The sequence below is a fragment of the Podarcis bocagei genome (assembly GCF_964188305.1).
Source record: "Podarcis bocagei genome assembly, chromosome: W".
Taxonomy (NCBI): Eukaryota; Metazoa; Chordata; class Lepidosauria; order Squamata; family Lacertidae; genus Podarcis; species Podarcis bocagei.
In genome coordinates, this window is record NC_138131.1 from 89736960 (window position 1) to 89755391 (window position 18432).

Sequence of the window (18432 nt, forward strand, 5' to 3'; positions counted from 1 at the left end):
TTCCCCTGCCCCTTTTTGGTCGATTCTCTTTTACAGTGACAAGCATATTTTGGTCTTCTGTATCAACTGTCTGTTTACTGTCACATTCTGTAGTTGTTTCCTGGGAAATGGCTCGCTTGATTCTTCCTCTCCTGGGTGCTACTGTCTGCCTTCTTGGTGGACTATGCTCCTCAGGAGTTTGCACACTTTCCAATGGCACCTTTTGCGCTTCATCAGGATTCTCTTCATTTTGAATTTCCTGCATGCCTGGCTGTGACGCAATGGAAGTACTCTTTTGTTCTTCATAAGCACCATCCTTATCTCCAAGCATATGTTTTTCCCCAAGTGATACAGAATTATCACACAGAAGATGAACTTTCATCCCTTTCCTTCTCCTAACATTATTTTCTTTAACATCTGTTGCAGTCTTTTCCAAAACCTGTGTTTTAGGTGTTGTGTGTCTTAGACTTTCCTTTTTAGCCTCATTAACATCTGTGTTTGTTGTAAACAATTCTGCTTGTATTGAAGCAGCCTTTCCTCTTCTATTTCTTTTAAGTATGACATTTTCAGCGCTTTCCACTCCTGAAGTTTCAAATTTTTGGTTTTTTATTTTGTCTTGTATTTCTGCATTTTCTTCTAATTCTAAACTTGCCTTAGTTTGTTGAGCTGCCTTTCCCCCCTCACTTTCAACTGCAGATGTGTTGCTTTCAGATTCTTGCTTTAGATTTATTTCAGTGATGTTCTGGTCAAAGTTTTCATTAGCCTGCACACAATTGACTGATTCTGCTCTCTGGGTGCTGCTTGTATGCCTCTGTGTATTTTTTGCATCATGTTCTTTTACGGATCTGGATTCATCAGCTTCCCCTCTTCTAGTTCTTCTAGCTGAAGGCAATGGTCCAATGATTTCTATATCTACTGCCCCAGAATTTGCAACTGTTTTTTTCACAAAATCAATTTTGTGTCCGTTTTCAGAGTCCATTCCCTTTAGCTGATGGCTTTCTGAAACACACTTTATTTCAACAGGTTCTATCACTGCTTCTGATTTTAATTCACTAAATGTGTTACATGCAACATGTCCCAACTTGTCTTTTAATTCTGAAATATTTTTACTGTTGTCCTTTGGTTTTGGCAAAGGAGATATTCGTTTAGGTGATGATTCCAGTTTTGCTTCTTTATTTTCACAGTCATTTCTCATGGACTCTTAAAAAAGAAAAGCACATTCAATGTTATTTCTCAGGATATGGTGATTGTGAAGAGTAGTAAACACACTTATTAGCCAAGAAGTCCCAGAGGAATACTACATTGCTTCATAAATTTGCTTTTATATTTTGCCACGTGATATTTATATCTTGTGCTATTAATCATTCTTAACTTTAACAATACACCACTATTTGCAGATTATGCCACTTTACAGTGCTTTCCCAAACCTTCATATTCCAGAATCTCATAAATAAAATTATTCAAGTTTTGTTGTAATTATGAAGAATGCTTCAAGATGAATAAAATGCAACCAAGTTAAGCACTTCTTAGCCACACATAGCCTTAGAAATACTAAGTTACATTTAGAATGGGCTCACGATTTCACCTAAACATTACTTAGTGATGGGTTCTTGTAGTCCTATGCTGGAATTCAAATCCAATGTGTGCCGTTAGATGAGCCATGGCTTGTTTGTTCAAAAGAACCCTTTGCACAGAGCTCCCACACTTACAACCTAATGTGCATTATCTATACACTCAAGAATCAATGTGTAAAAATCATGCAAGTCAGCTTCATCCATTACCCTTTCAGATATTCTAAAAAAGGTGAAGGTAAAGGACCCCTGACAGTTAAGTCTAGTCGCAAACGACTCTGGGGTTGGGGCGCTCATTTTGCTTTACTGGCAGAGGGAGCTGACGTTTGTCCACAGACAGTTTTTCCGGGTAATGTAGCCAGCATGACTAAGTCGCTTCTGGCGAAACCAGAGCAGCGCACAGAAACGCCGTTTACCTTCCCGCCTGTTTATCTACTTGCACTTTGACGTGCTTCCGAACTGCTAGGTTGGCAGGAACTGGGATGGAGAAACGGGAGCTCACCCCGTCGCGGGGATTCGAACCGCCAACCTTTTGATCGGCAAGCCCAAGTCTTAGTGGTTTAGACCACAGCACCAGCTGTGTCCCATTCAGATATACTGCAAGCATCAAATTGGAACACCAGTAAAATAAGGATCCCATTTTCAATCAGTCGCTTTCCTATTGCCATTGTGTGCTTTAGGACATAAGGTGCACATAAAGCGGTACAATGACAACAGATTTCGATGCCCACACATTAAAAAAATTAATCTCTATAACTGGACCTAATTAATTCGTTCCGCAAGTCTCTTCGTCTTGCGGTTTTTTCGTCTTGCGATGCACGGTTTCCCATAGGAATGCATTGAAAATCAATTAATGCGTTCCTAGGGAAACCGCCTTCAGACCAGGTCCGGGGACAGTCTGTCCCCGGACCTCTTCTGAAGGCTGGGGGGGGGGTACAAGGGCTTTTCTTCCCACCCCCAGCATTTTAAAAAACCCTGGGACAGCGGAGGACTTCTCCGCTGTCTGGGGCGATCTTAAAATGCTGGCGGGCGGCATTTTAAAATCGCCCCGGACAGCGGAGGACTTCTCCGCTGTCCGGGGCGATTTAAAAGCCCCTGGGAAGGCAGGCAGGGGGGACAAAGACTTTCGCCCCCTGCCCGCCTTCAGAAGGTGTTCCCGCCCCCCGCCCCGCAACAGCGTTCCGAAGTGGGGCGGCTGGGGCAGGTGTCCCCGCCCCCCCTCCCCGCTTCGGAACAGCGTTCCGAAGTGGGGCGGCTGGGGCAGGTGTCCCCGCCCCCCTCCCCGCTTTGGAACAGCGTTCCGAAGTGGGGCGGCTGGGGCAGGTGTCCCCGCCCCCCCTCCCCGCTTCGGAACAGCGTTCCGAAGTGGGGCGGCTGGGGCAGGTGTTCCCGCCCCCCCCTTCGGAACAGCGTTTTAAAATGCTGGGGGTCGGGAGCGAAGCGCTGCCGACCCCCAGCATTTTAAAATCTTCCCGGGACACGGGGAGATTTTAAAATGCTGGGGCTCGGCAGCGCTTCGCTCCCGACCCCCAGCATTTTAAAACCTCCCCGGGACACGGGGAGATTTTAAAATGCTGGGGGTCGGCAGCAAACGCTTCGCTCCCAACCCCCAGCATTTTAAAATCTCCCCGGGACAGAGACTTCTCTGCTGTCCCTTGGAGATTTTAAAATGCTGGGGGTCGGCAGCGAACGCTTCGCTCCCGCCCGCCAGCATTTTAAGATCGCCCGGGGCAGGCGGGGGGAAGGCAGGCGGGGGGGAGCAAAGACTTTTGCCCCCCGCCGGCCTTCAGAAGAGGTCCTCTTCTGAAGGCCGGCTGTGGGCGAAAGTCTTTGCTCCCGACCGCCAGCATTTCCCTATGGGCTTTCGTCTTGCGATGCAAGCCCATAGGGAAATTCGTCTTGCGAAGCGCCTCCAAAACAGAAAACCCTTTCGTCTTGCGGGTTTTCCGTCTTGCGAGGCATTCGTCTTGCGGGGTACCACTGTAGTTTGTTTGCAATTGGGAGCAAGGGAAAACATAACTATTAAGAATTCATTCTCTTTGCTTGACTGCTCCCCAGAAGAACAGTCTTATATACAGTGCAATCCCAGACTACAACATCACACAAGATTTTCAAACATTAATGTTCATGGCAGTTTACAGCCACATGGTAGTTTATCACCCATTAGTCTGAACAAACTGTGATAGCTGTTGATGATGTATCAATTCCTCTTCCCGCTAATGATTTATTACATGCTACCTTTACAGATGGGGACACGGGTGGCGCTGTGGGTTAAACCACAGAGCCTAGGACTTGCCGATCAGAAGGTTGGTGGTTTGAATCCCCGTGACGGGGTGAGCTCCCATTGCTCGGTCCCTGCTCCTGCCAACCTAGCAGTTCAAAAGCACATCAAAGTGCAAGTAGATAAATAGGTACTGCTGTGGCGGGAAGGTAAATGGCGTTTCCATGCCAGAAGCGTCTTAGTCATGCTGGCTACATGACCCGGAAGCTGTACGCCGGTTCCCTCTGCCAATAAAGCGAGATGAGCGCTGCAACCCCAGAGTCGGTCACGACTGGACCTAATGGTCAGGGGCCCCTTTACCAAATGCAAGAGAAGGTACCCATGCTGAAAGATGGCAGCAGGAACACAAGAAGCCCTACCAATGTTGCTGGAGCACATGCCTTGGAAGCAGAGCATAAACCCTTTCAATAAGGACTCATTTTCTCCAGGGAAGCAGAAATGAACAGATACTAATGGTCAGGGGTCGCTTTACCTTTACCGATTAGTAGGCAAAGAAAGAAAGATGCCATGAAGACATTTTCAACTTTAAATTATACTAGTATTCTATAAATCTATATTGCATGGTTCAATAAACCCACATACATTCTTGCAATAGGGAAGCGAGCACCTATGCTTCCATGTAAAATCCTGATTTCCTTCCCAGTCTCCAAGAAGTAAGATTCTTTCACTCTGGCAAGCTGTGCTTCCGTAAAAAAACGCAGCAACTGTCAACAAAAATCAGGCAGGAACAGAGGAACTACACCTCTTTTCTTCTCTATATTGAAGTATAGAAAATTTAAAAATATAATGAAGAGGGAAGGTTCGGACCTGATCCCTGCATCAAGTCTTGATTGGGCCCAGTGCTAGCCAATGAAAGCTGCAAGACTGGCTTGGGATCCATCAGTTCTGGGCTATCTCAGCCCTACCCCTTGGAACACCCTATTTGTGGCTTTCTGCTGGGAGGGGGTTCTCTGACTGGCTCAGCATGAAGAGTAGGGCAGCGGGACACCTGTGCTCAATTCAAACCCCCAGTATTATATATTTTGAAACACTTGGGGAAAGGGCCTTATTAGGGCTCTGCATATATGCTGCTACACTACAAGCACTGAGTTCACTACAAGATCTCACTAGCTAGTTCGAATGATTTCTAACTAGAAATGGACCTTCAGTACCCAGCATACCCATTTTCCCCGTTGCTGAGAATAGCAAAACAGAATTAAGCAAATCTAATCTAAATTTAAAAACCCATCATTGTGGGGTGGGAGAGGGCGGAATTAAAAGACTAGTTCATAATTAAGACTAATATGAGTTTGAGAAATTACTAAATTCACATGCTTCCAGATTAAACAGGTAAATAGGGATTTTAGCAAAAGAGCAACTTTCATTCGGGGGCATTTAAAACCAGTATTAGTATGATGAAATGACTGCGTATTTTTGGACCATTATATGATGGTATCACTACTGTATTACACTTGGTTTAGATATTGACCTACCTTTAAAATAATATCACAGTGCCATCTGTTGGCAAAACTGAGAGTTGGTAAATTGGCATGGATAAAAATCTTACTATAGTCAAGAATGGGTAAGTTGCCAATGTTAAAAACCACTTAGTGCCTTATATTCATCACTTTCCTGTATGCATGTTCGCAATATAATTTTCTGGCAATTAGGGATTGATAAGACTGAGCAGCTTTTATTTCTTAAAGTTTTACTGTACACCTAATGCTGTACTACAGACAAACACACACTATAGGTTTTACATACAATTTAAAAAATGCTAGCTATTAAATCTGCCCAGATTTGCATATAAAAATAGTTAAATGCAAGCGGAAAGCTTATTTTGATCATGCGGTGACTGTTTCTGACTAACAGATGTGCTGTGTGAGGAAAAGCAACTAACTCCTAATCTGTTGTCACTTCCTCATGCCTGGGAGCAGAATGAACCAGAGCTAGAACTAGGGTAATCTGGATGTGCCCAAGGATACTCAATTGGGAGCTTTGATCTTAGCAAAGGCCCAAAAGGGCTTTGCAAGATTATTCTCTCAGACTGCTCCCCCTGCTCCTTGCAGGTTGTGCATTCCTACAGCTCTGAGCGTCTTGCTGGGTTCAATATCACCTAGGGTTAGTCCAGTCCTAACCTTACACTTTTAGAGGACTGGGAGCATATCAGAGTAGCATGCTGCAGTGAAACAAGAAGGCTATTGCCATCCTGCCCTGCTTGTGGGCTTCCCATAGTGATCCGGTTGGCTACTCCGGGAAACAGTATGTTGGCCCAGAAAGCCTTTGGGTTAGCTCCAGCAGGTCTTCTTAAAAAGTTAACAAAACAGCACCAATCTATTTTATCCTTCCATTCACAGTTCTGTGGATCAAAGCCATAAGAAAGTCTTATAGCAAGTGCCATCTTAGGATGTGAACTTCCTCATGTGATAGGATAAATATATCTTAAGATGGCACTAGCAGCCAATGGTTTTTTACGAAATATACTTGGAACTTTGTGACATACATGCACTTTCTCCATTACTACAGCTTTATCCTTGCAAAAACATAGATACGTTGAGATATATTGACTAGTTGAAGGGCACCAAGTAAGATTCATGGATGAGCAGAGATTTAAACATAGGTCTTTCTGGCCCGTCACTGACTTAAACAGAATGCTACTTTGTACAAACTAGGTTTGATTTTGTTAGAACAGCATGTGTTTGTTTCAGACAGTAAAACCAACCAAGTTCTTTATATGACCAATCCAACCATTTTCCATGGGATGCAAGTGAACTCCTTATAGGCTTGCAAAATATTTGGTACTGTACAAGAAAAAAAAATCATTTCACCAAAACACTAACAATTTACCTGTAAAACTTTCATTTAAGTCATCATGTTTCTTCAAAGGATAGTTGATCATCACTTTAGGGACTTGTACAGCAGCATTCACAATACTGGTATGAGCTTTTCCAATCACAATTGGAGCAGGGGAATTTGCATATCCTGTAGTAAAGTGACCCTGGACTTTTCTTATTGGCGTTTTTAGCATGGAAACATTGTTCTGAAAACAAAATATACAATTAAACCTTTGAGTCTGATCACTGAGGCTCAGAGTGCATGTAAGTCCTGGTGCTCGCAGCTCAATTACCATTTACTTCAAAGTTGGATACAATTCTGAATGTCAAGTCCAGCATGCACAATAAATCCAAGCAAAAAAAAGCAGACAGAGCTTTCATCCATTTTTCCTTCTTGAAACATTTTGCTGCTTGGCAGCAGCAGAAACTACAAACATAGAGCTCACATCTGGCCAGTCACATCTTGCCTCCCCAACAACATACTAAAAATTCTCAGTGCATTGTTGCACTGTTGCTTAGGGTGGCTTTTGCCAATTCTAAGTCATTTCCATCCTTTTACTTAAGTAGTACTGAGAAAAGACTGCAAGAATAGCATGGGAAATCCAATTTTGCATATCTTATTTGATAAAGTCCATTTATGTATGTATTTAATATAGAGGTGTTTGATAATAAGAGAATAATAGTACAGAATGGTATTCAAACTGCTTAACATCCTGTAAGGCTACAAGAGTATTACACCCATATTACAGATTAGATGCTTGACAGAGTATGGCTGATCCAATGATTTCGTGGCTGAACTAAAGTTTGAACTGAACCTTCCTGGTTCATTACATGCTGTTAACTAACTACATTACATTAAGCAGCATGAATTCTAAAGGACTTAATTGTAATTGTAGTAGTTTGAATATAGAAAACTCTCTTTATTCCTAAAGTAATCAAATAGTAATTCATAGTTTGAATTATTATAATACAAGAGGAAAGCTGTGTGAAAGGCACTTGAAAACTTTTCACTTGTGGCTACATTTCCTCTCCACATATGTATCTTCTGGCTCTTTCTCTCATTGCAAAAAGCTAATATTACGTTGGAAATGCTTTAGAAGTGTCTACCCATTTACTTTCAGGATACTGGGTACTTGGTAATTGTTTGACAACAAACAGTAAGATGTAGTCCTGTTTCTCAAGCGGAGATCTGCTTTGCATGTGCGCAGACAATGTTGGCTAGAAGCCATTGTTCTTACAGATCATTCAGCCTGTTTTACTTAACCTACAAGCTTTTAAGTAGCAAACACAGCTCTTAAAACATTATTTCTTTTTGCTTGTGGCCCAGTGTGTGGGCAAGCCACTTTGGTTTGTGGACAAAACATGGTCTTGCTCCATCTACCAGACATTGGCTGCCTTTCTACTTGCTCTCATCATGCACCTAGAATTCATCTCCATTCATTTTACCATATCCTCTCTCAAAAGAAAATATGATGCATACTCATTAACATTAGCAACATCAACTTATCCATAATTTTCCCAAGCCTAGTTTTAACCTACTTTACAAACTGCTGTGCTTTATATTACTCATATATACTCCAATGTGGTAATTCAGGCTGGTTTCATTATCCAAAAGGCATGCACACCAAGAGAACACATCTCCAAACTCAGAGTAGGGGGAAAGAATCTGATCTGCACATTTGCTCTGGAATTCCATGCAATTATTGGGGGGGGGGGGCAAGGTGGAGGACATTTGAAGCTGCCTTATACAAAGCAGAACTATTGGTCCATCCATCCCAGTGATGTCTATTCTGACTTGGTGGAATAGATCTCAAGTTGTCTAGAAGTGCCAGGGACTGAAACTGGTACTTCATGGATACAGACCATCTATCAAAAAGCTAAAGGCCCTTCCCATCCCTGGTTTCAAAGAATTCCAGACTCTGGCATTTAATGACTGGAAAATGGAATGCTTCAATATATTTACTAAATGCAGGGTATTAGTTTTGATCACTGCTAGAGAATTACCTTTGATGGTTTTGTTGAGTTCTTCTTGGCTGACCTCTTCTTGGCTGATCTTTTAAGACCACATTTTGCAGCACTGCTTACTTGAGATTTTGGAACACCCTGTTTCACTATATCTGCCCAAGACTTTGCAACTGGAATGATAATTGTTCAAGATTGCTAGTTATTTCTATGCTTAAAACACATTTTTAATAAAACCAACATTTTCTAGATTTGTAGATTCATTTGTTCTAATGCATTTTTAAGCCAGGGTTGTCAGCCTGATGCCCATGAAGGCTTTCATTAGTACCTCTGGACATGTGCCAATTCCAAGCTTTATTTTTTTAATTAAAAAACCCACAACTGTCTAGCCCTCCCACAAATAGGGGACAAAATGTGCATGTATCTTCTAAGCCAGTGTTTCTCAAACTTGGTCCCATCATCCCTGACCACTGGTCTTGCTAGCTAGGGATTATGGGAGTTGTGTGCCAACAACAGCTGGGGGCCCAAGTTTGAGCAATTTCTGTGAAATGAAATTGAGTGTGGTGTGACCACCTTGTATATTTGTCCTGGTACTGAGTAATGTCCCGTTACAGCATTGGTGTTATCTCCACAATCAGGATTAGTAGGACCTAAATGACTTCCCATGGTTAGCATAAGATTTGAGGGTGGCTCTCTCTCTAATTCTGTGTTAGACCATACTCCTTATTGTAGCCATTTGGTGTTAGGCCACACATCTCTCATAGTAGCTATTTTGTGATGGGCACCCTCACTCTATCAAAATTCAAACTGTGCCCACTGATCCAAAAAGGCTGGTAAACCCTGCAGTCTTTTAGAATACTATATGCTGTATCTGATTGTTTTGTGGAACATCAAAAGACACTAACAAAGCAATAATGACAAACCTATCAAGTTGGCTTTGGAAGCCCCACTTTGCCTTTTAGAGTGAATTACACCCATTACTCCACTTCTCCTACACAAAGAACTTCTTGGAGTAGCATTTTTGCTCCTCTTTGTTGAACGAGCAGCTTTGCATTCTTGAACAGTAGGTTCAGATGTCTTTACTTCAGTGAACTCTTCTTCATCTCCGTTCATCTGACTGGAAAGAGCATCCTGTTCTTCTGAAGGTGGGCTGGTAACATGAGAAACTGAAAAGCGACCTCTTCTTTGGGGTGCATCAAAAGAAAAAGTGGCTGGGGGCGAAGCAACCGGAGACCTGCGTGCTGGAGGCGAGGCAACCGGTGACCTGCGTGCTGGAGGTGAGGCAACTGGAGACCTGCGTGCTGCGGGCGAGGCAACCGGAGACCGGCGTGCTGCGGGCGAGGCAATTGAAGACCGGCGTGCTGCGGGAGAGGCAACCGAAGATTTGCGTGCTGTGGGCGAGGCAACCAAAGACTTGCGTGCTGCGGGTGAGGCAACCGGAGACCTGCGTGCTGTGGGCGAGGCAACTGGAGACCTGCGTGCTGAGGGTGAGGCAGCATTCTTAGATGAACTATTCTCATGCTGAACCCCTTCAGGGAAACTCTGTAGAGAAAGAAGAGGGATTTTTTAAAAAGTTAATACAAAGAACTTCTAATGAGATATCAAATGTGGCATAGCACATAAGCAGAACTTAAACTGAGGAGACCTGAATTTGGGAATCTAGTGTACCACTTAGGTTTACAACCGTATCATACTGCAGTGGTTGAATAGATAAAATGTTCTCTATGTTGTCCTGAGATCCTTAGAGGAAGTACAGGATAGCAATTTGAAGTATAAATATCCACTTACAGATTTCAGTAGTTGCCCAGGAACTAAGTAGTTGTAACTGGTACTTCATTCAAGTGCATCTCCTTACTATAACATCTGTACAAGCTGGTTTGTTAAGACAAATTATTTTGGACATCTACATTGGCAACCGTGCCCCTATTATCTACAGAAAAGCATGTGAAGTTAGAGCTACATACTTTGACACACAAACTGTTAAGTGCTCCTTTTCAATTAACCTTTCTTTCTTGGGTAAATAGGGATAAGAAACCTTTTGGTGTCCTGCAGGTAGCAGGACCCCCCTTTGGCACCCATGAAATACCTCAGTAAGTATCTCATCAAAAATCCACAATACATAAGAAATAGCTTGCTCTTCTTGCTCAGTTTGTTTGCACTTAGCCAGCTACACCTATGAACATGTCCACATGTCACTGGATGCCAGGATTAAAGTATAAAGAGCTTCTTCCTGGGAGAGAATGCAGTAGTGGTTGGTGCATGTGCTCATGTCTTCACTAATGGGGTGGCATGTCTGCATCATTCTATAATTATGTCTCTTTTTCCATACTTTTAGACTTAGCAGCCATTTTATAATAAAAAGCTAACCCGCGGCAGCCATTTTGTGATTAGCAAGAACAGCACTTTCTCCAAATTTAAGATGGGCTCACTGGTTCAAAGTTTGGCGACTTCTGGCCTAACTCATATCAGCTCCAGTGAGTAGAGCCAATGGTTAATGATGATGAGAGCTATAATCCACCAAAATCTGGAAGGCCAGACACATGAAGAGGCCTAGGAAGAAACCACACAGACACACATCATGTCCTAGCCCAGAGAAAAGGAACCTTTTTGGATCCACAGGCCAGTCTAGCAGGCCAAATTTTACAAGTGTGCGGGGCCATCCTCCTGCTGAAATCACAAATGATGTCAAGGGATTTGGTGCTCTGAAACCCCAAATTTAAGACTTCAAAGCACTAGCAGGCAGCAAGGCACTGTTAAAAGCGACGTGTTTTTCCACATCATTTCAATAGTTGTTTCTTTGTAAATCCAGTTGCTGAAATGAAAGGAGGGACATGACACCTGAACCAAGTAGGAACATCTTCGCTTTGCATCAGCCACTGGGTTCCTGCTTTGTGCACTGCTTCAAAGGCTCCCAACAACCAGCTGATTGTTGGGTGCTTCGGAAGGGACTTAAGCTGGTTTGGCCAACTGCCTCCCTCACTTGTGGGCCAATGGGGAAGCCTGTCAAGCCAAGATTGGCCTGCAAGCCAGAGGTTCCTCAAACCTGTCCTAGCCCTTCTCCTTAAATGAGAGCTTTCCTCCTCCTTTTTTAAAGGGCACTGTCAAGCCAAAATTAAGAACTTTTATTCAGTGAGAATGCACTGCATTCATTCAAGTAGACATCTTTTCTGCTCATTTCTTTTAAATAAGATAAAACACTTATCTTTGAGAGGCCTTCCTCAAACGAAGCACAGGACAGCACACAACATGATAAAATGAAATACAATCACTACAACTACTAAATAGAAAAACCACAATACAGAACAGTAACATCAAACTACTTGCTCCAACCCACGATGGAGTCATGTTGTCCCTTGCTGCAATTTTATTTATTTTTACTCATAATCCAACTTTTAATAAAAATGCCAGTTCTCAAGAGTTATTGTACAGCAGGTGAAAACAAGGGAGTGGGGCTAGACCCCACTCATCCCATGGTGGAAACAAGTCTTCCCTTGCTAGCATTTGTCAGGGAACAAGACCTCTGAAGCAAATGGTCAAGCAACTGGAACTTGCTCAACCCACGCTGGAAATAATATTTCCCTGCATTCAAGATCATAAACCTGTCTCAAGGACACTTCATTTACCCTGACAACTTCTGAATTAAAAATTTTTAGGCAGGGATCCAATACCTACTTACTTGTAAGCCCCATTGGAAGGAATGGATAATATCCAATTATATTGTGGCATTAGAACAAATTTACTCTCAAGGGGGCCTTCTTCCCTGCACCCCAGCTCTCATGTGTCCACCAATCCTGCTTCAAAGTCTTTGGACCCTCTGGAGATTTGGTGCGGGGGGGGGGCATACAGAGCAACAGGGGAAGGAGTTTTCTTACACAATGTTGGATTTCACCCAATGGGACTTATATCTAAGTATGCATGTACAGGATTGTTAGAAACACACACACACACACACGAAGAATGAGAAGCAGAAGACTTGATCTGGGTGCTTTTGAGGCATTTCAGTACAGAAAATTATTTACCTTGATTCGAGATTGTCTAAATTTCAAAACCGCTCGAGGCGAGTTTCCAAATGGCAAGCTCAGTCGTGCTGGAGTTGCACCTCTTTTAAGTGGTGAGTTTGGAGGTAAGCATTTATCAAACAGTTCAGGACTCAAGTGCCCACCAAAGGACACCCTCTTTCTCTTTCCAAGAGGCTGAATTAATATGTCAGGTTCTTCGTCCTTCCGCTTTTTAGGTGATTTCTTAACTTCTACAAAAGAGCAAAACATACCAAATTCAATATACCAAGTTACAAAGCTAATCAGAAGGTTGATTCATTTTAGGTAATTTATCTAAAAGAAAGACAGAAGAAAGTTATTCTGAATTCCAACATAAATATTTAGCTCCAATCACAAAGGGAGTAAAAGGTAAAAGTAAAGGACCCCTGGACAGTTAAGTCCAGTTGGCTTCAACTATGGAGTACGTCGCTCACCTCCGCTTTCATGCCGAGGGGGCCAGCATTTGTCTGCAGACAACTTTTCCAGGTCATGTGGCCAGCATGGCTAAACCACTTCTGGTGCAATGGTACACCATGACGGAAGCCAGAGAGCATGTAAATGCCATTTACCTTCCCACTGCAGTGGTACCTATTTAACTACTCGCACTTGTATGCTTTTGAACTGCTAGGTTGGCAGGAGCTGAGATAGAGCAATGGGAGCTCACCCCGTAGCACTGCTGACCTCATGATCAGCAAGAGGTTTGGTGGTTTCAGAATGTAAAGGTAGGCTATTGTTGATTTTTGTTTACTATGTTAAATAAGCAGGATTACTTGATAGCAGGGATAGACTAATTAATGAAATCTATTGGATTTGTCCAAAAACACGTAAAAATATAAGTTTTCAAATTGCCTTGATATTGAGGTATTTTGTACGTTTACCTGGAATGACGATGCTTTAGGTTATATGAAATACTTTTAAAGTGTGAAAGCTGACATGGAACTTGCTAATAAACAATAATAATAAACAAATATTATTATTGGAACCAAATGGAGAATGAGGTATCCTATTCAAACTTGTAGTTGGCTAAAATAAGGAACATCACAGAAACTGATATAATGACCAAGAAGATAGTTAAGTGATGAAAAAGATTTTTTTCTTCTGTGAATTGGTTACTACATACTGAGTGTCAGTATAATTTGAATATTATTTATTGTTAATTCATTGTTTTCTGGAGTGATAACTAAAATTTCATCTTTTATGTATTTGCACCAATTCAAGAGCACTGGAGATTTTTTTCTGTGCATACAAAAACCTGTCACAAAAGATTGCAGGTCTTTTGGACCCCCCTGATTAACTTTTAGTCTAGGGCATGGATAGGCAAACTAAGGCCCAGGGGACAGATCCGGCCCAATTGCCTTCTCAATCCAGCCCGTGGATGGTCTGGGAATCAGCATGTTTTTACATGAGTAGAATGTGTGCTTTTATTTAAAATACATCTCTGGGTTATTTGTGGGGAATAGGAATTCGTTCACCCCCCCCCCCATATAGTCCGGTCGCCCACAAGGTCTGAAGGACAGTGGACCAGCCCCCTGCTGAAAAAATTTGCTGCCCCCTGGTCTAGGGGGTTATTTCTGCTCCAGGTTTGTTTTGTCCTGACAGAAGACTTAACATACTCATAGTTAAAATCTGCAATACTGATTTCATATTTGTAATGTTCTATAGGGTTATACTGAAACTCCTTCTACTGCGCTCCAGTAGAAGATCCCTAACAGAAACTTAGGCATTTGTTTCTGTTTCTGTTTTGCTTTCTCTTTTCTTAACACTGTCAGGTCACATATTCCGAATAGTTTTTGTTAAACTCTTGGTGATACCAACAGAAGCCTATTTTTAAAACCATAGTCACTTTGAAACTCACCTACAGGTGGTACCTAACACCAAGGAAACTAGCGCTAATACACCCAGGAACCTCACCAAAATGCTGGAGAGGGTGCACCTCCACAGGCACATACTTCCACATGTGGTGGGAGTGTCCCAAAATCCAACTGTTCTGGACAACAGCCATACAAGAAATTTGTAAAATAACTAAGCAAGTAATAGACACCACCCCAGAATTGGCCCTACTAAACATCTTCCAAGACAACAATGCCCATTTACACCACAAAGAACTCATAACCCACCTGCTCTCAGCAGCCAGAAACACCATAACCAGACACTGGAGAGACCTGTCAGGAGTAAGCATGGACCAATGGTACCAAATAGTATGGGAAACAGCCCTACTAGAAAAATTAACTAATAAACTGAAACTGACACGGGGACAAACAGAAGAAGATGCCTTCACCCCGGTATGGCTCCCCTTTATCACACACACAGCCCAACAGGACAATGACAATAATCCACCAACAGCATACAAATCAATATGGCTAACCTGATCCAAAACACCCACCCACCTCACTCACACACGAAAACCAAGATCACCACAGCCAATCACAAGCAAACAATCACACCCTAGGCCAACCCCAACCTCTCTCACCACCAAAGGAACACAAGTGAACAACAAAAGCACGCTGACACCAAACTCTACATACATTAAACATAATAGAAACACCGCCACCCAATCCCACCCTTATCCATCTTCCCTCTCTCCACCCCCCTTTCTTTTTCTCTCCTTTTTTTATTTTTATTTTTATTTTTATTTTCTTCTCCCCCTAATGCCTCAACAAATGAAACGGATTTGTAAAAATGTTACATGGGGAAAAAATATATATGAGGCACTACACTTCTGTAAAACAAGAAAATCCTTAATAAAATATTTTAAAAACTCTTAAAAAAAAAAAAAGTTACAGCTGTTCATGCCATCCAGCCTAGAAGGCTCCCTCCCTTCTGGCGCCGACCGAAGGGCAAGAGGCATGCTGATGGTTGGGGTGACCAGTGATTTCCCTACAGATATTCATAGAATCATAGAACTGTAAATGATCATGAAGAATCATCTAGTGCAACTCCCCCTGAAATGCAGGAATATGCAGCTGTCCCATCCAGAGATTAAACCTGCAACCTTGGCATTATCAGCACCACACTCTAACCAATTCATCCATATTAAGCATTAAATATCTGTTCTTTTTAAACATATGTCGTCCCTCCCCCCATCTTTTTTAAAAAAGGGAAGCTGGCTTATGCCAAGTCTGAAACTTCACCCATTCAGTAGCAGGGATGAGAGGCAGAATTTGGTTCAGGTCATATTTAAAGGCCTACAGAGGCAAGCATGAAGAAAGGCAGGACGATCATGGGTTCATCTCCAGATGTTTCACAAGAAAATACACGCTGCCCCCTGGTATCGACCCTGCTGCAGTCCGCTCCTCCCTTTCCCCCGATGGCATGTTGACGATAGAGGCTCCTTTGCCCAAGCCGGCCATTCAGTCTGCTGAAATCCAGATCCCTGTCACCTTTGAGGCGCATGCCCAAATCACTCCGTCAGGAGCCAAGAAACCAGAAGAGGCTCCCAAGGTGTAATTGACGGGTGGGAGTTTACCACTCGGGTTTCGAAAACGGGCAAACCCTCCTGTATCCCTTTTTTTGTAAAGACAGAGACCTCTGCAACAGCGCCACAAATAAAGTTGTGTTTTTTTAAACCCCCCCCCAAAAAAAACAAAAAAAACCAAAACCATAGTCACTTTGAAGTAAATCATCCCCCCCCCCCCAGTATGCCCTTAAAGAGGTCTCTTGGACCTAAATACAAGACTGATAGTCAGAAAATGAGTGTATGATGACACTTCAGTATCAAAATAGTAAGGATACTTTCTGTTAAAGTAAGATTTTAAAAACAGAACTAGTAAGAGATAAAAATTGAGAAAAATCTGTTGGGGTTATTTTTAGTGCACTGTACTTCTCTTAATCGTAGTAACCAAATTCCTTTGGTATTCATACAAGTTTTATAAATAGAATAACCAACAGACTTTGAATAAAACTACATAAAGAGAGCAAAATTACAAGTTCAAGAAAAAGTCATGACAAATTTCTGAAACAATCTCAAAATGATAGTCTTAGGCTTGTACTGCAAGTATTTACCTGACTTTCTTTTTATAATAAATGCGCTTGTCACATTCAGTTCTGAAGCAGTCTCACCCTCTGCTGGCACTGGTACATTATTTTCATGACCTGGTATATAGTGTTTATTATCAAAACTCTGGTTGTGGGCCTTCATTGTTGGTTCTTTTATTTTATCATCCTCCTCCTCCTCCTGGAGCCAGTTTCCCTCTTTTTCAGGTGGCTGGTTAGGTGTGCACATGCAACCTGTTCCAGAAGTATCTACAGGAACTTCTAATGACTCCTCTGAATTGATATGCATCTGCTCTGTAGAAAAACGCCCATTTAAAAAGTCTTCATTTTGCTTAATGCTCCTCCGGGGGCTTTTACTGTTACGACAGCGAAATGAATAGGCAATGATTCCAGAGTTTCTATCTTTTTGTGTGTTGTTCATACCAATCTCATTTGTTGCTTTCAGAGTATGCATTGGTTCTATGGCCAGCACTTCATTCTTGCCTTTTATTTTAAAAAACTTACGTGGACTAGAATAAGTTTGAAAACTCTCCTTATTAGACTTTGGTATGGACAAAATGCTTACAAATGATCTGCAAGTATCTGTTAAGTTAGCTTTGATTTCCACACCAGCTGTCTTTGTTGGCTCTTCTTCTGACTTTTCAGGGCGCCCTGCTCTATCTGCAGGTTCCAATGATACTATGGAACATGATTCATGGAAATACTTTGCACTTTGTCTACTTGCTGTTAAATCTGTATCATTACTTGCATTTTTAATTCCTTCAGTTCCATCTAGTTCATTCTCTTCTGCTTTCTTGAAATTTAACTGATTGGTGCCTTCACTTTCTTGCTTCCGTTCTGCAGCATAACCTTGAAGACCCAAAGATGATCTTTTGGATCTGTTCCTTTCAAGAGATCTTGGATTTGATATCACACTGTTTATTTCTTGACTTTTAATATAACGAGAATGTTCAAATTCATTCCAAATTACACCTTCAGTCTTCTTAGTTTGACCAGTTTCAGATATCCTGCGTGGTATCTGAGATGCAGCTTCTTCCAAGGTATCATTACCATCTTTTCTGGCTAAGTGTTCTTCTTTTGACTGCAGAAATGTTTCATTGCTAACATCTTTCTCTGCTATTTTTGTATCAGGTTCGTGCTTCACTAATTCATAAAGTTCGCTCAACATACAGCTCAACATACAGCTCAGACATTCACAAATGCACTCATATGAAGCTACTTTGCAACCGATACTGAGAATAGCATGCCCATAGTGAATGGATTCTTAAAACTTATCCGTGTATGCAATAGACTCTCTCTCTCTCTCTCTCTCTCTCTCTCTCTCTCTCTCTCTCTCTGTGTGTGTGTGTACACTGACAAACATCAGCATAATCTGTAATATAAAATTAAGATTTATCTACTTGTGAACTCTAATCATAATCCAGAGCAAACAAAAAAAGTGGCTGTCTGAATATCAGTTCCCGCTTCTTCTCTTTTGCCATGCCTGGATCAGCTGACAATACAACCTGCAGTGGAACTGGCAGGAAATAGAACTGGAAGGGGTTTTCTCAGCCCACAAGGTGTATTCTCTAAAATATTTTGCTTCCTGTTACTGGAGAGATGGGTGGAGACAACCCATATCAAGGATCACATTCATCCCTACAGGAGAAACTAATTCACCAAATCTTGCTTCATCTGTTCCCTCCTACAGCAGAATCCCAGTAAATGCTTTGATTTCAACTACTACGTATCTGTTTATGTAGCTTTACATTTTCTTACCATTCAAGGCCTAACAGTGGTAAATAAGCTAAAATAAC

General features: G+C 42.1%; 1 protein-coding gene across 1 annotated transcript; it reads right to left on the bottom strand.

The window, feature by feature from the left end:
• Positions 1–5723: 5723 nt before the first annotated feature.
• Positions 5724–17130, bottom strand: LOC308578227 (uncharacterized protein; the record flags this gene model as incomplete). The annotated part of the gene is made up of 6 exons (XM_081178473.1): positions 16646–17130; positions 12626–12855; positions 9530–10148; positions 8649–8779; positions 6658–6850; positions 5724–5737 (listed from the first exon to the last, which is right to left on the bottom strand). The coding sequence occupies exons 1-6, from the start codon at positions 17088–17090 to the stop codon at positions 5724–5726; spliced, it is 1632 nt and encodes a 543-aa protein (XP_081034599.1). The 5' UTR covers positions 17091–17130.
• Positions 17131–18432: the final 1302 nt, after the last annotated feature.